The 27,032-nt window shown below is 37.2% G+C and overlaps 1 protein-coding gene and 2 long non-coding RNA genes across 3 annotated transcripts; 1 reads left to right on the plus strand and 2 right to left on the minus strand.

Annotated features, from left to right (window-relative positions):
• Positions 1 to 12,919: 12,919 nt before the first annotated feature.
• Positions 12,920 to 18,334, minus strand: LOC107933879 (rust resistance kinase Lr10-like). The gene is made up of 3 exons (XM_041116517.1): positions 18,046 to 18,334; positions 17,409 to 17,900; positions 12,920 to 13,005 (listed from the first exon to the last, which is right to left on the minus strand). The coding sequence occupies exons 1-3, from the start codon at positions 18,332 to 18,334 to the stop codon at positions 12,920 to 12,922; spliced, it is 867 nt and encodes a 288-aa protein (XP_040972451.1).
• Positions 18,335 to 25,816: 7,482 nt separating this feature from the next.
• Positions 25,817 to 26,638, minus strand: LOC107933875 (uncharacterized). Its single transcript, XR_001693734.2, has 2 exons — positions 26,476 to 26,638; positions 25,817 to 26,176 (listed from the first exon to the last, which is right to left on the minus strand). It is a non-coding gene; the product is annotated as an uncharacterized lncRNA (long non-coding RNA).
• On the plus strand, positions 26,466 to 26,951 carry LOC121204464 (uncharacterized). The gene is made up of 2 exons (XR_005899383.1): positions 26,466 to 26,607; positions 26,686 to 26,951. It is a non-coding gene; the product is annotated as an uncharacterized lncRNA (long non-coding RNA).
• The last annotated feature ends 81 nt before the right edge of the window (positions 26,952 to 27,032 follow it).

Here is a 27,032-nt window from a genome sequence, read left to right on the forward strand (position 1 = left end):
TTTGAAATATACGAATTTTTATATAAAAGGCAAGCTCGCTCTCGAAAATTCAAGATGTCGTGTCCTAACTTACTGGATGTGACATTTTATATTGTGAGACGAGAAGGTCTTTAACATTTGAGCATTTTCTTTACAAAAAGGGATAATATTTTAAATTCTTTCAAGTTTTCAAATTTTCGACACTAAGACACTAATTAATCAACTAGGTACCAATTTTGGGCGTATCGAGGGTGCTAATCCTTCCCGTGCGTAATCGACTCCCGAACTCATTTTCTAATTTTCGTAGACCAAAAATTATCGTTTTAGTAAATCTTAACTTTTATTAAAATGATTAATTTAAGGTGATCCGATCACACCTCATCAAAAAAGATTGGTGGCGACTCCTCTATTCGTTTCCATTTCCAAAAATCTAAGTCGATTCCCCTTTTTTCAAAAAAATTGGTTACGACAGCTTGGCGACTCCATTGGGGACTAAATAAGAGAGTCAAGCCACAAGTTGATTAACTTTTGTCTTTTTATCGAAAATTGAAAATCTGGTTTTGAAATACGATCCTTTCATTGCATTTCATCAGCTTTTTTTTGTGGTTTATGATATAATACCTGCTGCATTGGTTTGAGTCCTTAAATAGTTTTGCATCGCATTGCATGACCGTTGTGGTCACACCTTTTAAGTGAGAGTGAGAAACTATGCTTTCGTGAGGTTTTCACCTCCGCATGGGCTAGAGGATCGCTTCCGAAATACATCCGTACCTATGTCTTCGTGAGGTTTTCACCTCCGCATGGGCATAAAGAAATGTATTCCCCTGAACTGAACTTGGTCCATATGAGCCTATAATGGGTGAGGATCGAGGAATCTGTTGGTTCAGGTACCTTTGCTTCAGAACCGAACTACATTTAGTGAACTTTAAGTGCTTGCCCCAGGTAGTATGAGGATGACCTTTAGTACCTACCTTTATAAGTGCTTGTTTATTACATCTTTTTATATGATACTAACTTGTTTTTTATTTTATTTTTTTTTGTCATCATCGCATACCATTCATCATTAAAAGGTGTCGATTCAAGGTTCGATTTCTGAGTTAGGAAGTTTTATAATGAGGAACGAATACCTTAGTAAAGTGGAGAACAATGCTTCTGTCTGTACCTGGTCAGAGAAAACCCAGTTAGAGAAAGGAGATAGTGTCACTGAGGGATATACGTCAGAATTATGGGATTTCACCCGTGTTAATTCGACGCAAAACGAGTTGCAGGAGCTGAGAAACATTTGGGCCCAATGGGATGATAAAGCTAAGCAGCTTTTCTATCGGAATTATGGAGACCTTCCATATTTGCTAGACGTCGAGGTAGATAAACACTTGTTTCGAGCTATGGTACAGTTCTGGAACCCTGCTTATAGTTGCTTTACATTTGGAGATGTTGATCTTGTACCTACTTTGGAGAAGTATACGACTTTATTGCGTTGCCCGAAGATTCAGGGTCACAAGGCTTATGTCAGGCCTGCTAGCGTTCCAACTTTTACGAAGAAGTTGGTAATGATTACTAGGATGAGTGAGCAATGGGCTGTAGCTCGTGTGCAGCAAAAGGGTGATAGTAAATGCATTCCATGGGCCATTTTAAGGGATTTGATATCGACACATCCAGACGTGAAGAAAAAGGTTGACGTCCTAGCTTTGAGTATTTACGGCATGGTGATTTTCCCAAAGGCGTTGGGGTATATAGATAAGGCGGTTGCGGATTTATTCAATCGACTTGGTAAACAGAACACACCTGTGCCCGCGATCCTAGCTGAGACGATAAGATCCTTGAATGCATGTCGAAGAACCGGTGAAGGAAGGTTCACTGGATATGCACAGTTACTATTGGTCTGGTTTCATAGCCACTTCTGGAAGCTTGATAAGGATCCTTGCCGAGTATTCTTTGAGGGTTATTCTCCCTTAAAGGAAGTTGTAGACATACCTAGAAGAGATGACATTTCAGAAGAGAGGTGGATAGATATTCTTCAGAATCTTCGAAAGGAAGATGTTATGTGGAAGGCTCCTTGGTTGGTTCCTAGTGAAGTCCTTTACCGATGTGGCAGTTTCGATTGGGTCCCTTTGCCAGGAATTTAGAGAGTTGTTGGATACACACCATTGCTTGTTCTAAGACAGTATCAAGCAAGGCAGTTTATACTGACTACACAGGGTTTAGCTCAGAGCGATTTCTCTTACAAAGGTGATCACTACAAGAAGAAGATGCGGGAGATTTCTGAGGCTTGGAAGAAGCCTTTCTGTATGAAGATCTTGACTGAAGGCTCGACGTCAACTCCTGAGTATAAAGGGTGGTTTAGTAAGAGATTCAACGATAATATCCCTAGGCTGATTTTGGGAGAGGCTCGATCATTAGAGGAGAACTTGCGAGTGATCCCGTCGGAGTTGGAGGTTATGAAGCAAGAGTTTGAAAGGAAGAATTCAGAGCTAGAAAAGAGGATTGAGAAACTCGAAGAGGAGAAAATATGCTTAAGTCTCGATGTTGATGTTCAAAAGATGGAAGTCGAGAAGATGAAAAAGGAAAAGAGGAAGGTCAAGGAAGATCGAGATGACCTAAAGACACATTATAAGAAAGCTCAAATGACACTGAAAAGGGTCGGATTAGGGAAATCTTCAGAGCAATGGCAACAAGAGATTCAAGAAGAAAGAGTCAAGGCTAAGTATTGGGAGAAAAAGTTCCAAAAAATGCAGTCTTGTAATCAGGCCCTAGAGAAGGAAAATCAAGGGTTAAAAGTTAAGGTGTCAGAGCTTGGACGATCCCTTCATCATTACCGAAGTCGTAACTCTGCAATTGAGTTAAAGGCAAGCTTGGACAAGATTAAGAATATGAAGCATAACATTAGAGAGTTAGAAGCGGCACTACAGGACTATGAGGTACGGATTGAGTAGCTCGAGACAAGAGAAGAACAGTGGAAGGGAGAACTTCACCATCTTCGGGATCAATTAAGAGATAGGGATTATGTCATGGAAGAGGCCTTAGTTCAGATTCGAGAGGTTGCTAAATACTTGCAAGATTTGGCAATACAAGCTAGAACGCTGAGTATGATGTATGAGTCATCGTCAGACAAAGGACGAGAGTTAGCATTACAATTAGATAGGGTTAAGACTCTAGGCCTACGGGCAAAAGTGTATTTGTAATCTGTTTTACGAAAAGATTTTTGTTCCTTAAATAACGTTTTCTAAAATGAAACTGAATCAGAATCGACATCATTTTGCATTCATGCATTTGCATTTCATCACATCATATGCATTCAAGTTTATAGAAAGACCCTAATTAGTTAAAATTATTAAGGAGAATGAGAGTGGAAGAAAGAAAATCTAGAAGCAACACATCCTTACAGTACACGCGCTAAGTCGAGAAATATGGACCAAAGATTTGAACAGTTACAGAAAGACATGCAGGACCAATTGCAAGAGCAATTGGAAAAAATGCAAAATGATATGAGGGAGCAAATGATGAAGGCTCAAAGGAACATGATAGCTGAGATGGCTCAACTACTAAGAGCCATTGACAAGGGAAAGACTCCCATGGCAATCACTGAAGAGGAGAATGAGGGTCATCCCCCTGGTTTCACTCCACCTCATGTACAAACCCAACCTGAGGCATATCCCCGAAGGTCATCTGTCACTATAAGGCCTCAACAAAGGCCGGCCGATGCTGGGATCCCCATAAATTTTCCAACTGATTCAGGATTCAATTTGGGTGATAATCCTGCAAATCCTGTTATTCCTGATTTAGACATGGTTGAAAAAGATAATTTAAAGAACTGAGGCTGCAAGATAGTTGGAAGAACGCTGCAAATGGTTGGAGGAAAAATTGAAGGTTTTAAAAAATGCTGCTGGGCATCATAGAGTTGATGCCAAAGATTTAAGCTTGGTTCCAGATTTGGTGCTTCCTCACAAATTCAAGATGCCAGAATTTGAGAAGTACAATGGGACTACTTGCCCGGAAGCCCATATTATGATGTTCTGCAGACGAACGGCAGGTCATGTCAATAATGACCAACTATTAATTCATTGCTTCCAAGAAAGTCTGGTTGGGGCCGCTTCTAGATGGTACAACCAACTGAGTCGTGCCCAGATCGGTTCATGGAAAGATCTAGCACAAGCTTTCATAAAGCAGTACGGACATGTGGCAGACATAGCCCCTGATAGAATCACTTTACAGAATATGGAAAAAAAGCATAATGAGAGCTTTAGGCAGTATGCCCAGTGATGGAGAGAGGTGGCCACACAAGTCCAACCCCCTCTATTGGAAAAGGAAACCACTATGCTCTTCATCAACACCCTGAAGGCACCTTTTATTAACCACATGCTGGGAAGCGCAACCAAGAGTTTTTCAGACATAGTAATGTCTGGAGAAATGATAGAAAACGCAATAAGATGTGGGAAAATAGAGGCTGGGAAAAATGCCAAGAGGTCAACATCGAGGAAGAAAGAGCACGAGATGAATAATGTGAGCTCATATTCGAAATCGATCATCGTAAGCCAACCAAAGTCCACAACCACTGGTCAGCAGGGCCTACCCAGACAAGAGCCCAATGCAAAGCAAAATAGGGAGAAACTCCAATTTACGCCCATTCCAATGACGTATAAGGAGTTATACCAAAGTTTATTCGATGCACATGTCGTGTCTCCATTCTATCTAAAGCCAATGCAACCTCCATACCCAAATGGTATGATGCAAATGCCCAATGCGAATACCATGCAGGAGCCATAGGACACTCGATAGAAAATTGTACCACTTTCAAGAAATTGGTTGAAAGACTTATCAACATGGGCATCGTGAAATTTGACGATACATCCAGTGCAGAGAATCCATTACCCAACCATGGAGATATAGGGATAAATGCGATAATCAAGAGTTCAAGGAAAGAAATTAAGGTGAATATTGTAGAAGTGAACACCCCGCTGAAAGAAGTATGAAAGAAAATGGTGGAAAGAGGGTTGATAACACAGAATTCAAGGGTCAGACCCTGAGAAGCAAAAAATTATGGCTAGTTCCATGATCAAGAAGATTACAAGATTCAGAAATGCAGCGAATTCAGGGTTTTATTACAAGGATTGATGGATAATAAGGAGCTGGAATTCTTCAAATATGTTGGGAGCCCAGAAGAAACAGATGTGTGTGCTTCTGAAGAGAGGTCGATAAAGGATGTTTACAAAGTCAACCACCCAGTGGTTATCATATTGCGTCCAAGAATGAATGAAGTCGAGGCACAAGTTGCGCCAAAGGTCATAATCCAGAAGCCCGTTGCTTTCCCTTATAAAGATAGCAAAAGGGTACCGTGGAACTATAGCTGCAATGTGACAATCCCGGGAGAGGAGATCCCGATTAATGCATCAGAGGAAGGTCAAGATGAGGGTTTTTATACGTGCAGCGGAAGGCGTTATACCCCAAATACAAAAGTCGAGCAGGTTAAAGGAAAATCATTAGCAATTGAACAAGAGAAAGAGAAGCCGGCGGGACCTGAACCAACTGTTAATGGGCCAGTAACTGAAAAAGAAGCAAAAGAATTCTTAAAATTCTTGAAGCACAGCGAATATAGTGTCATAGAACAGTTGCACAAACAGCCAGCTCATATATCGGTAATGGCCTTACTCTTGAGCTCCGAAACCCATCGCAGCGTATTGATGAAGGTGATGAATGAAACTTATGTTGCTAACGATATCTCTGTAAACAAACTGGACCGCTTAGTCAACAATATAAGTGCCGACAACTTCATTTTCTTTAACGACGATGAAATACCACCGAGAGGTATGGGGTCTACAAAGGCTCTGCACATTACCACACGTTGCAAGGGATTCACATTGTCGAGGGTATTGATTGATAATGGATCGGCACTAAATGTCCTACCTCTATCCACATTAAATAAGTTGCCCGTGGATAGTTCCCATATGAAAACATGCCAAAATGTGGTGAGGGCGTTCGATGGTACCAAAAAAAAAGTAATGGGGAGGATCGAAATACCCCTTTTAATTGGCCCTAGCACGTACGAGATAGATTTCTTGGTAATGGACATCAGGCCCTCTTACAATTGCTTATTGGGAAGGTCTTGGATTCACTCAGCGGGGGCAGTACCGTCATCGTTACATCAAAAGCTCAAATTTATAACGGAAAGACGATTGGTGACCGTGAATGTAGAAGAAGATATCATTGCATCCATTACCAGCAATGCACCATATGTGGGGACAGATGATGAAGCCATAGAGTGTTCTTTTCGGTCGCTAGAATTTGTAAATGCGACCTTTGTTGTTGAAGTAAATAAGATCCCGACGTCCAGCATCTCTAAAACTACAAGAATGGGCCTACTACTGACGGTTAGGAAAGGAGCTTTGCCAGGGAAAGGGCTTGGAAGAAGCCTACAAGGGAAGGTTGAAGCACCTATGCTCATGGACAAACGAGACCGTTTTGGCTTAGGATTCAAGCCGGATGCAAAACAAAATAAAAAAGAGCAAGAGAAGAAACAATAAAGGAGAAGAGCGCGTTTAAGTGGGGAAGAGGTTAAGTGGGAGCCGATAACCTTTCCCCACATATCCAGAACATTCGTGTCAGGAGGGACTATTTACTCTGAAGGAAGAGCAACAAGGAAAGGATTTTCTGAAGAAATGTTGGAAAACTTAAGCATTAACGCCACATATGAAGAAAGGAAATGGAGTTGAAGATTTGTCGGGCATTCGCCCTTATGAGCCGGAAAGTGTTCTGAATAATTGGACTGCGGAAGAGATTCCTGTAGTCTTTAGAACTAACACAAAGTAATACCCAAAACACACCTATTACTTCAGGCCTAGGAGTAATAAGTGTCCTTTTGTGAAATAGACTTATGTTTGAAATCGTTATTTCAATGAAATGCATCCTTTTGACTTATTTCGTGCAAATATTCTTTTATTCTTTCATTCATGATCATACCATACATATCATTATTCTTAGATTCTCTTGTTCTTTGTATCTTTCTTCGCACCTACAACAGGTCTTCAGATATCAACAATGTTAGTGACGTTGCTACTAACTCAGAGTCTCCTTTTGAGCGATATATGTGTCTAGAGAGATCTCAGAACTTTGAGGATGACGGAGACTGTAACTTATCCCCTGATCTGTTAAGGATGATAGAACACGAGGAGAAATAGATTCTACCCCATAAAGAGACCGTAGAAGTCGTAAACTTGTGAGATGAAATAGAAAAGAAAGAAGTAAAGATCGGGGCTTGCATTACCACTAAGACAAAGTAGGACCTTGTGGAGTTACTCCAGGAGTTCAAGGATGTCTTTGCATGGTCATATCAAGACATGCCTGGGCTAAGTACTGACATTATGGTACACAGACTCCCCATCAAAGAAGAATGCAAGCCAGTTCAGCAAAAGCTTCGAAGAATGCGGCCTGATGTTTTGTTGAAAATAAAGGAGGAGGTCAAGAAGCAATTTGATGCTGGTTTCTTACAAGTAGTTAAGTACTCGGAATGGGTAGCCAACATCGTCCCCGTCCCTAAAAATGATGGAAAAGTACATATGTGTGTAGACTATAGAGACTTAAACAAAGCCAGCCCGAAGGATAATTTCCCGTTGCCTCATATTGACACCTTAGTGGATAACACAGCAGGCTACTCACTCTTCTCCTTCATGGATGGTTTCTCGGGGTACAATCAGATCAAGATGCATCCTAAAGACATGAATAAAACCACATTTGTGACCATGTGGGGAACCTTTTGCTATAAGGTGATGCCGTTCGGATTGAAAAATGCGGGAGCAACATATCAGAGAGCCATGGTAACCCTATTCCATGATATGATGCATAAAGAAATTGAAGTCTACGTCGACAACATGATTGCCAAATATCGGACTGAAGAAGAGCATGTGCAAGTCTTGAGGAAATTATTTTTGAGGTTGAGGAAATTCCAGTTAAAATTCAATCCAGCAAAATGTACATTTGGGGCCAGGTCAGGAAAACTGCTAGGATTCGTGGTCAGTGAAAAAGGGATTGAGATTGACCCAGATAAAGTTAAAGCCATACAAGAGTTACCTCCACCATGAACTCAAAAGGAAGTTCGGGGATTCCTACAAAGATTAAATTACATTGCTCGATTTATTTCATAACTAACCGAGAAATGTGACCCCATATTCCGTCTCCTTAAGAAACACAACCCTGGTGTTTGGGACGAGGAATGCCAGAAGGCGTTCGACAAAGTTAAGCAATACTTGTCTAATACCCCAGTGTTGACACCACCTAGTCCAAATAAGCCACTGATACTGTATTTGACGGTATTTGAAAATTCTATGGGATGCGTGCTTGGCCAACACGATGAATCAGAAAGGAAAGAAAGAGCGATATATTACCTCAGTAAAAAGTTTACTGAGTGTGAGATGAGATACTCGTTCATTGAAAAGTTGTGTTGTGCCTTAATCTGGACAACCCGAAGACTGAGACAATACATGTTGTATCACACAACTTGGCTAATCTCTAAAATGGACCCTCTGAAGTACTTGATAGAGTCGACTGCCTTGAACGAGAGAATGGCCCGATGGCAAATTCTACTTTCTGAATTCGATATAGTCTATGTGAACCAGAAGGCCGTAAAAGAGAGTGCGATAGCAGATTTTCTAGCCAGTAGAGCCCTAGAGGACTACGAGCCTCTAAACTTTAACTTCCCAAATGAAGATCTAATGTGCATAGCAACCACTGAAGAAGACCCTCAAGAAGGTCATCCTTGGAAGCTAAACTTTGACGGAGCATCAAATGCCGTGGGCAATGGAATCGGGGCAGTCCTGGTATCCCCGAACGGAGATCATTATCCCTTCACTAGTAAATTGGATTTTGACTGCACGAACAATATGGCAGAATACGAAGCATGCATCATGGGAATACGTGCGGCCATAGAACGTAAAATCAAGGTGTTAGAGGTATATGGAGATTCTGCCCTAGTGATTTATCAACTCAAAGGTGAATGGGAGATGAGAGACCCCAAGTTGATCAATTATCGAAGGCTGATCCTTGAATTAATTAAAGAGTATTATCTTCTGCTACCTCCCGTGAGAGGAAAATTAGATGGCTGACGCCCTAGCAACTTTAGCTTCTATGATCAAGGTGAACCAACTAGAGGATGTGAAACCAATCCAAATGAGCATTTACGAGGCCCCGGCTCATTGTTACAACCTCGAAGAAGAAGAAGAAAATGATGATCACTCTTGGTACCATGATATCCTGCGATATGTGAAGAATTGTGAGTACCCCGACCAAGCTACTGAGAACAACAAAAGAACGTTGAGAAGACTGGCCCATAACTATGTCTTAGATAGGGAGATCCTATACAAAAGAAGGAAGGATCAAGTACTGTTGAGATGTGTAGATGCTATAGAGGCTAAAAAAATCTTAGAGGAAGTCCATAAGGGCGTCTGTGGGACACATGCTAATGGCTTTACAATGGCCAAGCAAATTATGAGGTTTGGTTATTATTGGCCCACCATGGAAGGAGACTGTATTAACTACGCCAAAAGATGTCATAAGTGCCAAATCTATGGAGACAAGATTAATGTACCTCCCTCACCTCTGCATGTCATGATTTCGCCATAGCCTTTCTCGATGTGGGGCATAGATGTGATTGGGCCAATATCACCAAAAGCTTTAAATGGGCATCGTTTCATCTTTGTGGTCATCGATTATTTCACCAAGTGGGTGGAAGCCGCTTCATATGCCAATGTTACAAAATCGGCAGTTAGCAAGTTCCTAAAAAAGGAAATCATTTGTCGATATGGAATGCCGGAAAGGATCATATCTGACAACGCGTTGAATTTGAACAACAGTACAATAGCAAAGGTCTGCAGGTAGTTCAAGATTAGACACCACAACTTGTCACCGTATCGCCCGAAGATGAACGGTGCAGTTGAAGCAGCCAATAAGAACATCAAGAAGATTGTGGGAAAGATGACAGAAACTTATAAAGATTAGCATGAGAAGCTACCATTCGCCTTCTATGCTTATCGAACATCTGTCAGGACTTCCACCGGAGCAACGCCTTTCTCATTGGTCTACGAGATGGAGGCAGTTTTACCTATCGAAGTCGAGATTTCTTCCCTCAGAGTTTTGTCAAAAGTAAAGTTGGACGAAGCAGAAGGGATCCAGTCCCGATACGATCAGTTGAATCTGATTGAAGAAAAGAGGCTAAGGGCTATTCGCCATGGTCAGATGTACCAAAAGCGAATGATGCGAGCTTACAAGAAAAAGGTTCGTCCTAGGGAATTCCACGAGAGAGACCTAGTGTTGAAAAAGATCCTGCCTATACAAAAGGATTTCAGGGGGAAATGGATGTCGAATTGGGAATGACCTTATGTGGTAAAGAAGGCTTTTTCTGGAGGAGCATTGATATTGGCTGAAATGGATGGCAAGACCTTACCCAATCCCGTGAATTCGGATTCGGTTAAGAAATACTTCGCCTAAAAATAAAAAAAATAAAAAAGGGGGAGAGGCCAGGGTGAAAACTCACAAAGAGCACCTTGAGACCAAAGGGATTTTGGATTGAAAACCCGTAAAGGGCGATTCAAATTTTGATCAAAGGTGGGGCATGCGGTAGTCTTATGATACCTAAATTAACAAGGAAGAGAGATGTTACGTCTTGGGGCATCTACAAGGGTACTCTAGATCCCCTAAGCACATATTGGGCAAAAAGGGAGTCCTCAAGAAGTTCGTGCAAAGAAGCTCACACTGCGATATCTGGGGCACCTATTCCCTTTTATTCATTTTTTATTCCAGCAATGTTTGTTGACTGTGATTAATCTATTCCCTTCAAATGTTGTTTCTGATAAATTTCAGTTTTGTCATTATTATGATCTTTTTCAAGCATTTTGCATTGAAATGATGATTAATGGACTAAAGCCATTTTCGCAAAAAAAAAGTTCTGCATATTACCCTGAAAGTTTCTAAATAGTACAGGAACCTGAAACAGGACTATTTTTTAGAACTAACCAAACTCAAAGATTGGGAGCATCTGAGAAGAAAGAGTTTAAATTGGGACTACCTCTTCGGGTTTTCTGTTCAAAATTTGAGTTGAACAAGAAGACAGGGTACCATTTCTGTGAAGGAACCTTGATGAACAAAGAGCAATGGCAACCTAAACAAGGATTCAGGCTCACAATATGCTGCACTCATACATTCATAGATCATACATAAGTGCATCTAATTAGGAACATTTAATTCATTTTGATCATAGCATCCTAATTCTTTGACATAAGCATAAATACATGGAACTGATTCTACAGGTCATGTCCCTAGAATCAGTGGATTTGCAGATCTTATCTCCCTAAGCAGTAGGGAAACAAATCGAGGTTGATGGGCCTTAAACCCCTAAGAAGTAGGGTAACAGACCGAATTGCAGATCTTATTTCCCTAAGCAGTAGTGGAGCAGATCGAAAACGAAGGGTCTTAAACCCCTAAGCAGTAAGGTAACAGACCAAATTGCAGATCTTATCTCCCTAAGCAGTAGTAGAGCAGATCGAAGACGAAGGGTCTTAAACCCCTAAGCAGTAGGGTAACAGACCAAATTGCAGATCTTATCTCCCTAAGCAGTAGTGGAGTAGATCAAAGACGAATGGCCTTAAACCCCTAAGCAGTAGGGTAACAGGCTGAATTTCCAGATCTTAACCCCCTAAGCAGTAGGGAAACAGATCGAAGACGAAGGGTCTTAAACCCCTAAGCAGTAGGGTAACAGACCAAATTGTAGATCTTATCTCCCTAAGCAGTAGTGGAGCAAATCGAAGACGAAGGGTCTTAAACCCCTAAGCAGTAGGGTAACAGGCTGAATTTACAGATCTTATCCCCCTAAGCAGTAGTGGAGCAGATCGAAAGCGATGGCCTTAACCCCCTAAGCAGTAGGGTAGCAGGCTAAATTTACAGATCTTAACCCCCTAAGTAGTAGGGAAACAGATCGAAGATGATGGGCCTTAAACCCCTAAGCAGTAGGGTAACAGGTTGAATTTACAGATCTTAACCCCCTAAACAGTAGGGAAATAGATCGAAGACGATGGGCCTTAAACCCCTAAGCAGTAGGGTAACAGGCTGAATTTACAGATCTTAACCCCCTAAGCAGTAGGGAAACAGATCAAAGATGATAAGCCTTAAACCCCTAAGCAGTAGGGTAACAGGCTAAATTTACAGACCCTAAACAGTAGGGAAACAGATCGAAGGTGACAAGCCTTAAACCCCCTAAGCAGTAGGGTAACAGGCTGAAGATTTACAGATCTTAAACCCCCTAAGCAGTAGGGAAACAGATTGAAAGTGACAAGCCTTAACCCCTAAACAGTAGGGTAACAGGCTAAATTTACAGATCTTAACACCCTAAGCAGTAGGGAAACAGATCGAAGATGATAGGCCTTAAACCCTTAAGCAGTAGGGTACCAAGCTGAAAATTACAACTTTCTTCTCCCTGAAATGGCACTGGAGAGGCTCGAAGCCACTATTCATACCTCCTTGAAGTTTCAACGGATCTCTTCTCCTTGAAATGGCTTGGAGCGGTTAAAAGCCACAGCAGATCTCCTTGAAGTTTCGGCGGAGAAGATTAAAGTCACAAGTCTTATTTTTCTGAAGTTACAATGGAATAGATCGGAGCATCAAGATGTAATAGACTGAAGTGAGGCTACATGAAGAAGTGGAGCACAGAAGAAGTCGAGACCGGGTGAGACCAGGTAAATTTGGCCATTTTTAAGTCTTTGCTCCATTCTCGTTACACGACAATGAGCAAAGAGGGGCAACTGTAGAAGCCCAAATTTGCCCGGCCCAACAAATTAAAATCAAACCTAAATCCTACCCAATTCACAAACCCGATTACAAAATCGACCCAAAACTAAGCCCAAATAATAAAAACCCTAGCCTAATACAACCTAAACTTATTTAAAAAAAAAAAGACAAAACCCTAGCCACCTTGCCTCCCACTTGCACCTACTCCACCACCTTGCCTCCCACTTGCAACTACTCCACCACCTTGTCTCCCACTTCCACCTACACCATCAAATGGAGAAGAGACATAGAATGATAAGAAATGTATGTAAGATGGCTATAAAAGCAAAAACCAAAAGTCCATTGTAAAATGGGAGGAGGAAAGAATTGTATTTTTGAAAGGTTTTTTTGATACAAAAAAAAAGAGAAGAATGTAAAAGCAAAAGGTTTGCAAGCAAATCTGAAATAAAAAAAAGCGAGTATTGAAGAACAAAAGATTCAAACGCGTTAAGGTTTTTATTTCTTTTTCCTTTTTATTTTCACTTTTTTTGTACATATAAACATTTTTTTCTTTTTTTCTTTTCTTTTAAAAATAGTATACATATATTTAGATATAAAAATAAAAAAGAAAATAAAAAATAATACATTTTTTAAATTCCGGCCACCGTACGGCAAAGACGGCGGACGGCGCCGGTACGGCGCCTGGGTACTGACCAGACCATGGGCGGAATGGGGAAAGAGGGAGAGAGTTGAGAGCTTTGTTTTATTTTTTTTATTTTATCATTCTTACTATTATTTATATTATTATTATTATTTCTCATGTATATATTATTATTTATATTATTATTATATTATATATACCATCTCTATATTTATTTATATTATTACTATCATTATTGTTACTTCTATTATTTTTTATTTCTAACTACTATTATTATATATGTATATATATGTATTATTGTTTGTATTATTATTATTATTATCACCCCTATTGTTATTACTTTACTTTTGTATTCTAATATATTATTAATATTACTCATATTTTTATTATTTTTGCTATTACTATTATTATTATATATTAGTGTATATTTTTATGTATATATATTTATATATAGTATTGTTTTTTATTACTTTAATTTAATATTTTTATTATATTTGCTTTTTGTATTTCTATATTTATTGTTATTATTATATAGTAGTGTGTATTTCTATTATATACATATATATATAGTTTTATATATAGTATTATTATTTACTTTACTTTAATATTATTATTATTATCATTATATCCAACCCAATAATAATTCTTTCATAAAAGTAATATTCTGTATTTGGTAATTCGAGACAATCGTGCCCTAACTTACTAGGTTTCGATTTTTCTCCTTTAACCTAAATAACGGAATACTCTTTTAAATCGCGACATGAGTTTTGAAAAATGCTTATTCTCGGAGATACGAGGTGTTGTGCCCTAACTTACCGGGTATGGCATTTTGTTACCTCGAACTAAGATTTTTGCAAGTAAAGGCAATATTCGGTGTTCGAAAATTCGAGGAAACGTGCCCTAACTTACTGGGTATCGATTTTCCTCGTTCACCTTAACTAACTGAATAACCTTTTGAAATACACGAATTTTTATTTAAAAGGAAAGCTCGCTCTCGAAAATTCAATATGTCGTGTCCTAACTTACTGGATGTGACATTTTATATTGTGAGACAAGAAGGTCTTTAACATTTGAGCATTTTCTTTACAAAAAGGGATCGTATTTTAAATTCTTTCAAGTTTTCAAATTTTCGACACTAAGACACTAATTAATCAACTAGGTACCAATTTTGGGCGTATCGAGGGTGCTAATCCTTCCTCGTGCGTAACTGACTCCCGAACTCATTTTCTAATTTTCGTAGACCAAAAATTATCGTTTTAGTAAATCTTAACTTTTATTAAAATGATTAATTTAAGGTGATCCGATCACACCTCATCAAAAAAGATTGGTGGCGACTCCTCTATTCGTTTTCATTTCCAAAAATCTAAGTCGATTCCCGTTTTTTCAAAAAAAATGGTTACGACACTCTCTTCTCTCTGTTTTTTTCTTTTCTTTTCCTTGCTTCCTATTTCTGAAAAATAGAAAAGTAGCATTATTATGTGTTTAGAACTGATAGATAGGCATAACATTTGGACCTCCAAGAAAAAGTTAATGAACAACCATTACCTCCCCCCCTTTTTTTCGTCTATTATATTGTTTTTGACCAAACAAATTGATGAATGAATCCTATCTAGTTGTTGCTTCGAGACCATTTTTAATTCTTCTAAACCTTATAAAAAGAAGTGTAAGATGGAGATGAATAAAGCTCAAATAATAAACAGAGATCAAAATAGAGAAATGAAAGCCATTACACAAAAACAGTAAGATTATCATTGAAGTCCATACATTACAATCTTATTCAATGGGCCCGCCACTACATAATTTGGCATAAAAAATTGAAAGACTTTCATGTTCTGACATTCTCATTTCTCAAACTTGGTACTTAACATTTGAAGCATTGTCCTTTCATGTGGAGTTTGGAGTTTTGAGAATAATCCAAGCATCATAAGTAGTACACTTGGACATTTTCCTAAATTCTTAAGGATTTACACTATTGAAAATCATGTTCAAAATCCTGTGTTGAGTTAACAACTATAATTATTTTATTAAAGATATAATTAATTAGCATAATGAAACTTACATATCAAAAAGCAGAGGCAGATGTTCTAAACTGGCCTATCAAAAAAGAAAGATGTTCTAAACACATCAAGAAACTCGCTCATACCGAAATCAAAGTTTGTTTTCGTAGGAGCAGCTCTGGTAATAGCAGTAATCTCATGAAAGAAAAATACCCTCCTATAGCTTTTCTTTGATATCCAACGTAGACATGTTTGTTATATTATAAATCAAATTGGAACTTCGGCTTCCACAATGCAAAATTGATGGAAATCAGATGCAATGGTATGTCCATTTAAAAAATAGGAGTAGAAAGTTGGAAGGGAAGAGATATTGGATTTGGTAATACAACAAATGGCATCAAAATAGAGATATGATTTTGTAGGATTCGTGCAATTAACTATATACATAATGTTGGCATCATATGAATAACCATTAGAATAGTCATGATACGAACTTCCCAGAGATAAGGAAGATCATATACAGAAAAAGAAGGAAAGGGATTGCAATCATCCTTGTCTAGGCCCGCATCAACCACTTGCATTGTATAATTTTCATAAAAAAATTCTTGAACATATAATTTCTCTTATCTTAAAACCAAAGTAGTGCAATTATTCTCACACTCAAGCTCAAGGCTTTGTGGTAACCCTACTGACGACGTTGATTTTTTAATTGGAAGGGATATCTAATATTCAAACTTAGAAGAGAAAAAAAAAAGCCACAATCCTGGTTTCAATGCCTAGAGACACAAGCACCTGGGAATATAAGTAGAAATAAAGCAAAGGCGGCCATGAGGTGACCCGACAATGGGAGTTTTGCTATTAGTTGTGGCATCCTAAACATTTGGGTCGGGAAGAAGAACAATGGGATTAACAATTAAGTTCCTAACTAAGTCAGGGAAATATATGAAGTATATTTCTTTTTGAAAAGAAGCATTAATTGTGGAGAAAGAGTAACTTACTCAAAGCTCATGGACAATAATTAATTCTTATAAAATTGTGGAGAATTAATTCTTACAAAAACAACAAAAAAGGAACTTAATTGTTTTTGTAAGAAAACTAGACAGGCAACAAAAACAATAATGCCAACATTCACAAACACAACAACAAAAATGATTAAAAGAAAGACAAGACATCACACTCAAAGTGTAGAAATACTTCAACTCGAGCATTGTAACAACAAAAATGGAAACAAGACATCCAGCATCTTTGTCACCATGAAGTATACTCTGACTCACCACCGGCCAATGAATCATTGCTTTAATTGCAGAGTTTCTCCCTCAGACTCCTCTTGCTCTGCAACCACACAATAATAGGTGATCATGCCAGCAATTCTGTTGAAGTTGGCCTCCATGCAGCTCATGCAACCAAGGAGAAATTCATGCAACGTAAGTTATGCAGATGAAGTATGAAGAAATAGATCAAGCTGCTACAACATTACCGGATGAAATACATGCAACTGAGGATGTTAATGCTACTGTTCTATTTCAGTTTCATTTTGTTACTTCAATCAATATTTTGTAACTTAGTCATATTCAAAGTAAGTGAATGACACAGTTAGGTAGCATTGAGCTGATAAATCAACTTGCAAAGTGTACAAGCAATGTTTTACAAGTTTCAATGTTGCTTAGTGGTAGTAGGTGTTTGTTTAGGTGAAATTTGTTCATTTTGACCAGCTTGTGTCTGGTATATGTATTGGCTTTTAGCCTTCATTCAAGTTAATGAAAATTCATTAGAATTTCATCCAAAACTACTCTCTTTCTTTGCTTTCATTCTGTTTTTCAAGGTTCTCTTCATTCTTTATCCAGATTTATTATTTTGTTGCTTAAGTTCCAGACTGAGCTTCATACTTCCTCCAGATAAAATTAGTCACAAACCTTAACAAATTCTTATAAATAATATAAAACTCAAAGGTGAGGTAACAAAATGAAATATTTCTAATCTTATACAATTTTAGAATTGGTCATTAGTAACAGTCTCCAGTGAAGTACTTGTCTCATCATTTAAGTTCTTACCACTATGAACTTCTATTGATGTTTCAAGAGGAAGTTGATAAAATGGCTTAGGAGGCATCTCAAGGAGTTCAACATCAGTTTCAAGCATTTTCAAGACTTTACTCATTGAAGGACGATTAGTCGGCAATAATTGTATACACCAAAATGTTGTTATTATCATCTTCCTCACCATTACTTTTTCAGCATCAGAAACATCTCCAAACTCTATGTCCTCTCCGTGATCCAATCGATCATAAATCCAAGCTGGAAAATATATCTGACTAGTGTGGTCAGCGAATGCATTCACATTCTTTCTTCTTCCTACCATTTCCATCAGTAGCATTCCAAAGCTATAAACATCGGCTTTGTATGAGATACCTCTAAGATTTTTGTAAATCAATTCAGGAGCAATATATCCTATTGTCCCTCGTGCTACAGTGAGAGAGACAAAACTATCATCTACCGAATACAATTTAGCAAGACCAAAATCTGAAACTTTTGAAATAAAATTCTCATTTAGAAGAATGTTGTGTGGCTTGATATCAAAATGTAAAATTTGCCTCTCACATCCTTGATGCAAGTAGTCTATTCCTTGAGCCACCCCAAGTACAATATCAAATATTTTTTTTCCAACCCAAAGTATATGTGTTTTCTTTGGAAAATATGATTTTATCTAAAGATCCATTTGACATGAAGTCATATACCAAAGCTTGCTTTGATCTCTCTACGCAAAATCCAGTAAGTTTTGTCATATTGGCATGATGAATTCTCCCAATAGAAGCAACTTCATTTATGAAATCTTGGCCGTTACCCTTTAACATATCTAATAGTTTTACAGCCGCATGATGTCCACTACGAAGCTTTCCCTTAAACACCGAACCATAACCCCCTTCACCTAATTTTTCTTTAAAACTTCTAGTCATTTTTATGATTTCTTTAAAAGAATACCTAATCGGCACTAGATTATTTTAACTTTGAAGGAAGTCTTCGATGATATCATCCATGGATAAGTGTCTCCTTCTCAATTTATACATAACAAGAGCAAGCAAGCAAAATATCCCAGAGAAAGGCCTGAATAAGATAACTCCAACTTTGTAGAAACACAAGGTAGTAAATTAGTACTTGAAATAAATCAAATAACATATAACCTACATTCTTAAAAAAAGTCTATAATATGACAGGTATTTGGAAGAGTGATGCACTTTATTAATTTATGTAATTAATTTTTAGATAGCAGTTGACTTATTTTATACCATCATTGATGCATTGTGTTTCTTGTTCAATACCAAACGAAGATAAAATTAAGATAGATCTTTTTAATGTGCCTTTTATAGATTTTTTCACTTTTAAATCAAGAGAAATATCTTGGATTATTGTTTCTATTGTGCATTGTTTTCGTATATATAAAATTTGAGTCCACAAACATACCTGTTGCTTCAATAGAGTGATCATAAATTGCTGTAGAAATACAAAGATAAAAGATATGTATATCATTATAATTAAAGAACAAAATAGTAAAATATAAACATGCAAATAAACTCTGCAAATCATACTTTTATACATTTCATTAGCAAGGGGTCGATAGGGCCGATGGAAAATGAAATGTTCAAAGCTCTTTCAGTATCTTCTCAAACCAATTTTAACTTCATTCAATCTGCAATATGAATACACCCAAAGAAACAGATTGGTGGGTTTGATTCAAAACTTATTAAATGTTTTACTATTAACAAATTAGCTGTGTACTAATTACATATCAAACATTAGAGTTTAAAACCATCATTTGTTGCATATAAAACCAAACTCTTTACATAAGCACAAATTTTTTAGTGACAACAACTGTACCAATTAAGTTGGAAGGAATTATAAATTTCGAGTACTAAAGCATGATACTTAGCTAGCAGTAGAAGAATAAGGTAGAGGCAATTGCTTTAAACCAAAATATCTCAATTTGATGATGTTAAAAATAAAATTAAAAAAAAACACAGATTTTTACGTGGAAACCCTTTCGGGAAAAAACCACGGTCAGAAAGAAGAAAATTCACTATGTCGAATTCGAATAATTACAAGAGGATAGACTATGTCTATTTATAGGCTTGTAAAGCCATATTCTAGTAAGATTGAAATACCTTATTCTAATCAATATCAAATAGATGAAATTTAATAAGGTTTAAAAAACCTTATTCTAAAATAAAATAAAAGAAGTGTAATTCTATATGGATTCTTCTTTTATTTTATTTTATCACTGTATTTTATTTAAATAAGGATTCGGGTCACTTAAGTCTAACAATCTCCATCTTGACACGAATTCTCAATGAACAAGTTCTTCATCGTAAACTCTCAACGAACAAGCTCTCCACCTCTTCCACAAAACCCCTTAAGGGTTTTAACTTCAACAATGAACACCAACCAAGTCTAAGCAATGCTCAAACTTGGTTATAGGAAGTGACTTAGTCATCATATCTGCAGGATTTTCATGAGTACTAATTTTGCTCACAACTATATCACCACGAGCAATAATATCACGAAATGATACCAAACATCAATGTGTTTTGTTCTCTCATGAAACATTTGATCTTTTGTAAGAAAGATGGCACTCTGACTGTCACAAAATACTGTGCTGATTTGAAGGTCTTCATTGAGTTCACTAAAGAGTCCCTTCAACCAAATAGCTTCTTTACAAGCCTCATTAATCGCTATGTACTCAGCTTCAGTGGTAGACAATGCGAATGTAGTTTGCAAAGTGGCTTTCCAACTGATTGCACAACCTCCAATGGTAAAGACATAACCTGTGAGAGATCTTCTTCTATCAAGGTCTCCAGCAAAATCAGTATCAACATATCCAATGACTCCATCTCTAGTTCTTCCAAACTGTAAGCCAACATCAGTAGTACCTCATAAATATCTTAAAATCCACTGAACTGCTTTCCAATGTTCTTTACCGGGATTCGCCATATATCTGCTAACTGCACTAACTGCATATGATAAATTTGGACGTGAACAAACCATAGCATATATGAGAGATCCCACTGCACTAGAGTATGGAACATGTGACATGTACTCAATCTCATCATCTAATTGTGGAGGCAAAGCCGATGAAAGTCTGAAACGGGCTGCTAAAGGAGTACTAACAGGCTTAGCACTCTGCATATTAAACCTGCAAAGAACTTTCTCAATGTACCCCTTCTGACTTAGGTACAATTTACTTGTTTTTCTATCTCTGAGAATCTCCATACCAAGTATCTTTTTTGCTGGTCCTAAATCTTTCATCTCAAATTCTTCACTTAGTTGGGTTTTGACCTTTCTTATCTCTCATTTATCTTTTTCTACTATCAACATGTCATCAACATGAAGAAGTAGATACACAAAAGAACCATCACTGTTTTTCTTAAAGTAAACACAACTGTCAAAACTACTTCTTTTGAAATTATGAGAAGTCATAAAGGAATCAAACCTCTTGTACCACTGTCTTGGTGACTATTTCAAACCGTAAAGGGACTTTTTTAGCAAGCAAACATAGTCCTCTTTTTCTGAGACTGTAAAACCCTCTGATTGTTGCATGCTAACATCGTCCTCAAGTTCTCTATGCAAAATGCAGTTTTTACATCTAACTGCTCAAGCTCCAAATCATGCATGGCCACAATACCAAGCAAAGCTTGAATTGAACTATGCTTAACAACTGGGGAGAACACATCTGTGAAGTCCACTCCTGGAATTTGACTGTAACCCTTTGCAACAAGCCTTGCTTTATATCTGGGTTCTGCAACTCCTAGAGTCCCTTCTTTCTTTTTAAACACCCATTTACAACAAACATCCTTTTTACCTTTAGGAAGTTTTACAAGATCCCATGTTCTATTTTTGTGGAGTGATTCCATCTCCTCTTGCATGGAAAACATCCACTTTTCTGAGTCTTTACAACTAACCGCCTCAGAATAATTAGATGGCTCTTGATTCGTATCTATATCTTCAGCCACATTTAAAGCATAAGCAACTAGGTCAACCTCAGCATACTTCTTTAGAGGTTTAATTTCTCTTCTAGTTGTGTTTTTGGCGATAGAGTATTGCGGTGAATAAGCAACTCTATTCTCAATTTTTGTACTAGCTTAAGGAGTCGACTCTGTATTAATCTGATGCTCCACCTGCTTTTGATTTTCTTTATTGGAAGAGTCTTTAAGAGATAAGTTAGGTAGCATAGCAATTTCATCAAAAACAACATCTCTGCTAATCACAACTTTTTTATTTTCAGGACACCAAAACTTATACCGTTTTACATCAGCTTTATAACCAAGAAAAACGCATTTAATGGATCTCGGTTCCAATTTTCCATTATCAACATAGGCATACGCAGGATACCCAAAAATCTTTAAATCAGAATAATTAGCAGGATTACCAAACCATACCTCTTGTGGAGTCTTTTTCTCAATGGCAACGGATGGAGATCGGTTGATCAAAAAACATGCATTAGAGGCTGCTTCTGCCCAAAACGACTTTGGTAAGTTGGTATTTGAAAACATACATCGAACCTTCTCCATGATCGTTTTGTTCATTCGTTCTGCAACGCCATTTTGCTGTGGAGTATGGTGAACTGTCAAGTGTCTCACGATCCCTTCTGACTTGCACAATCTATTAAACTCATCGAACAGAACTCTAAGCCATTGTCTGTGCGGAGGTATTTTATTTGTTTTCCGGTCTGTTTTTCAATCATAATTTTCCAAGACTTAAATGCGGAAAACACATCCCTTTTCTGCTTCAGGAAGAACGCCCAAACTTTTCTAGAAAAATCATTAATAAAGGTTAGCATATAATTAGCTTTACCTCTCGAAGGCACTCTGGATGGCCCCCACAGATCAGAATGAATATACTCGAACGTTCCCTTCGTGTTATGGATTCCTCTGGTGAATCGAACTCTCTTTTGCTTCCCCAAAACACAGTGCTCACAAAAATTCAGTTTGCAAATTCCTTGCCCCTTAAGAAGTTCTTTTTTGCTCAATTTTGCCATGCCATTCTCACTCATATGCCCTAGGCGCATATGCCAAAGTTTAGTAATATCATCATCTGACAAGGAAGAGGAAGCGACAGCTGCATCACCAGTAATAGTAAGACCTTGCAACATATAACTTGGCAATCTTTCTCTGCCCTTTCATCACAACAAGGGAACCTTTGGAAATCTTTAAAACCCCACTTTTAGCTGTGTATCTGTACCCTTTTGAATCAAGAGTACTCAACGAAATTAAATTTCTTTTCAATTCTGGAACATGTCGTACGTCACTAAGTGTTCTGACAACTCCATCAAACATCTTAACTTTAATTGTTCCAACACCTACGATTTTACACGAAGCATTATTTCCAATCAAAACAACACCTTCAGACACTGTTTCGTAAGTTGTAAACCAATCCCGATTGGGACTCATGTGGAAGGTGCAGCCTGAATCAAATATCCACTCCTCGCTTACTTTAGAATCACTGACAGAAACGACTAGAAGTTCACCATCGTTGTAGTCTTCTACAACATCAGCTTCACCGAAATTTTTTAGTTGTTTTTCCTTTTTGATTCGCAGGCTCCCTTTTAATCTTATTCTGTAACTTGTAGCACTCAGATTTAATGTGCCCTTTCTTTTTGCAGAAGTTGCAAGTTTTACCTCTGTTTGAAGACTTTGATCTACCCTTAAATTTACCGCGAGGATTCCGTTCCTATGTCCTTCCACGATCATCATCAGCATTCCGATCTTGTCTCCCACGAACAATGAGACCCTCTCCTTGAGAGTGGGGTTTAACCACAAGATGCTTCATCTTATCATACGAGGTCAAAGAATCATAAACCTCATCAACTATGAGAGACTCGCGGCTATATAAAATCGTGTCTCTAAAGGTTGAATAAGACGGGGGCAACGAACAAAGTAGAATCAACCCTAGATCTTCCTTATCATACTAAACCTCCATGGCCTCCAAGTTTGAGAAAATTTCTTTAAACACTGTTAAGTGTTCATGTACAGACGCACCTTCCTCTAAATAATGAGCATAAAGACGTTGCTTCATATGCAACTTGCTTGTTAGAGATTTCGACATACATGTTTGTTCTAGCCTCTTCCATAATGCAGCGGCGGTTTTCTCTTTCATCATATCTTGCAAAATTTCATTGGACAAATGCAGATGTGATTGTGTTAATGCCTTTCGATCCTTATGCTTCTTCTCTTCATCTGTTAATGTCGAAGGCATCTTATCTATCCCTAGCAGGGCATCCTCCAGATCCATCTGCGCAAGAACTGCTTGCATCTTAATCTGCCACAATGCAAATCTGGTGTTGCGAACCAACAGCAGAATTTTATACTTTAAAGACACCATTACCGTGATCGAGATGAACAACCCGGAAGCTCTGATACCAATTTGTTAAAAATAAAATAAAATAAACACACAGATTTTTACGTGGAAACCATTTCGAGAAAAAACCATGGGCAGAAGAGAAGAAAATTCACTATGTCGAATTCGAATAATTACAAGAGGATAGACTATGTCTATTTATAGGCTTGTAAAGTCATATTCTAGTAAAACTGAAATACCTTATTCTAATCAATATCAAATAGATGGAATTTAATAAGGTTTAAAAAATCTTATTCTAAAATAAAATAAAAGAAGTGTAATTCTATATGGTTTTTTCTTTTATTTTATTTTATCACTGTATTTTATTTAAATAAGGATTCGAGTCACTTAATTCTAACAGATGATCTAATTAACCACACTAAACCTAAAGCTATATATAGAACTGAGATCTTTGAAGAAACTTGCACGTCTTGAAATGAACGTTTATAGCTGCAGCGATTGTAGGTACTCCATGAAACCACAATGCCCTCTGATAGTTAATGGGGAAGAGGAATTGGGTTTGGTGGTACAACGAAAGGCATCAACATACGTAGATAATTTGATTGATTTTGTGCAATTTAAAACTTTCATAAAGAAAGCTCGATTAATATGATCATGTCTAGAAAGATAATCATTATATATATAGACATAAATATCATATGGAGATACACAGGGATTAAGATTTGTATAACTGAGAGGAAGGGAGTTGCAATTTGTTATGGAATGAAAGAAATATTAATTGTATAAACTAGTCAAACTAGTTAGTTGAGTTAGTTGTTATGAGTCAGTTAACAGTTAGTTACGCACTTCTGGTGTTAAATACTCAGCTGGTGCTTCTTTCTAATAATCAATGAATTCAGTTTACTCCTTATCCATATCCAAGCTCGCATCAACAGCTCCCATTGAATCATTTTTGTAAAAGATTTGTTGGACAAAGAATTTTCCTTTTCCTAAAACCAAAGTGGTGCGGTTGTTCTTCTCACACTCGAGTTCGAGGTTATGGTAACCAGAATGAAGAGGTTGGTTTTTTAATCCTAATGGATAACTGATATTCAAATTTCCACAAAAAACAGAGCCGCCGTCCTGGTATCGATGCCTAGCGAGACAAGCGCCTGGGAATACAAGTAGAAATAAAGCTAAAGTAGCCATTAGGTGACCCAACAAAGGGAGTTTTAGTTTTGATTGTGGCATCCTAAAAACTTGGGCAGGGAAGAAGAACAACAGTTAATGGAGAGTCAACAATGGTGTTTAAGAAGACTGTGAGGAGCGTGTGAGACTGAACAGCTTTTAACGCTTTAGTCTTCATTTTAATAATAAAATAGTTTAATCTTTTATTCAGCGATAACGAAAAGTCGTAGTCGAATAATCAAAGTCACCTAAGTGAGGAAGACTAAGTTGCACTGACAAATCAGTATAATGGACATTTGATTTAACCCTTATTAAAAAACAAAAATAGTTAACCGGTGCAGGCCATCCATTTTTGTTTAAAAAAATATTATCATTAAAAAATTAATTAAAATGTGACTCCAACAGAACGTGTCACGTAAAATTTTGATCTAAGTAAAAAATTGTCACTTAACATCCATATGTAATAATAAAAAAATAAATTCGAAATTCAAAAATAATTTAATTAATAAAAAATTATAAAAAAATTTATTAATAATTTTGTGAAAAGAAATTACTTGTCCACAAAGGTGGAATTTTTAAGAAGGTTCACAGAATTTAGAAACATAATAGAACTTGATTACGGAAATAGTAACTAGAATAATAGAAGAGAAAACAGCAGAGGCAGTTGCGCTGAAGTGATTTTACAGTGTGTTGTTACACATACATCTGTCCATGCCTCAGTTCGCCTATTTTTTATTAACCCAATCGAGATTATTACTAAAATGTTGTTGCCGTAATTTTAGTAATTACTACTAAAATGCTATTAAAGTTTTTTTTTTTAAACAAAAACATCATCTTTAATTAGCTAAAAAAAAGTTAATTGCCGAGTTTCTCCCTCAGACTCCTCTGCTCTGCAATCACACAATAATAACTGATCATGCCAATATAAAACTCAAAGGTGAGATAACAAAATGAAATGTTTCTAACCTTATACAATTTTACAATTGGTCATTGTAAGACCCAATTTGTGCCCGGGCTTACACCAAAACCAAAACAAAAAAAATAAAACTAAAAAATATATAAATAATAGTCCAATGTCCATTTCTTACATAGTCCAGCAACCAAAATAATGGGTTCAAATTATTAAACTTAATCCAACTAGCCTAAATAACCCAAAATACCCCAAGCCCAAAACACCTAGGGAATTTTCAGCAGAAACCTTAGAAGCTTCAGCCACCGCAGCCTTTAGTTGATTCTTCCACTCGTGCCATGTTCCGCAAATAACTCCTCCACGCCATGCACACCTGCAACAAACGAAAACCACAATATCAAATGACAGCAAACAATAACAGATTACAGCAAGGATTTTTTGTATTTTTATTTACTCATTTTTTGGCTATAAAACCGAATGCAAACGATGTAAATGGGGGATCTTCTTCTTTTTTTCAGAAATACACATGCGTACCAAAATAAAAAAAGTTACTGAAATTAAAAAGTGATTGAAAGTTCTTGAAATTCTTGATTTTCTTTTCGATTTATTTTTTTTTTAGTTTATTTTTCACATTCAAAACCGAAAGAAAGAAATAAAAGAAGGAAAACTTACCGTGTGAAGAGGCCATGGCTTTCTTCTCTTTGTTTTGTTGAAATCAAATCAAAGGAGATTCCAAGGTTGAAAGGAACCTCCCAAATTGAGAGCATTATGTGAAGTTGAAACGGCAAATAAAAGAGGGAATAGGTCTTTGTTTTTTTTTTTTTTAATTGGCATTTAAATGGCTGCATATTGGATTTTAGTTTTTTAGAATTGATTGTGCAGAATTGAAAACGGTGCCATTAGCTGGATCCACACTTTGGTGCTTCAAATGGTTAATTTGCGCGCTAAGTCCTTTTGCATTCGCATGGGGCTTCAACTGCTTCCTTTTTACTTTGCTTTGTTTTTTCTTCTTTTTCAATTTGGCTCGCTGATTTGAGCGCATTTTCATTTTAATCCATGATACAGTGATGTGATTCAGGCCTGGGAGGATTTACAATATTAGTCCCTATATATTTATGCATGTTATGCATTGATCTATTTTATGGTCATTTTATTTACAAATTGTCCTTCTTACCTTGATGCATTTTTAATTGAGTCTTATATTTGTATAATCGGTTAATTTAGAATAC

The sequence above is a fragment of the Gossypium hirsutum genome, chromosome A01 (assembly GCF_007990345.1).
Source record: "Gossypium hirsutum isolate 1008001.06 chromosome A01, Gossypium_hirsutum_v2.1, whole genome shotgun sequence".
NCBI lineage: Eukaryota > Viridiplantae > Streptophyta > Magnoliopsida > Malvales > Malvaceae > Gossypium > Gossypium hirsutum.

Excerpts from the sequence above, each read along its gene's own strand:
- LOC107933879 (XM_041116517.1), bottom strand. The coding sequence starts at position 18,334 with ATGACTAGAAGTTTTAAAGAAAAATTAGGTGAAGGGGGTTATGGTTCG. Across the intron at positions 17,901-18,045 it reads AGAAAACACATATACTTTGG|ATTTTGGTCTTGCTAAATTG; the intron begins GTTGGAAAAAAA and ends CAAAAGTTTCAG. Across the intron at positions 13,006-17,408 it reads GAACTTAAATGATGAGACAA|GTGGAAGTGGGAGACAAGGT; the intron begins GTACTTCACTGG and ends TTGATGGTGTAG.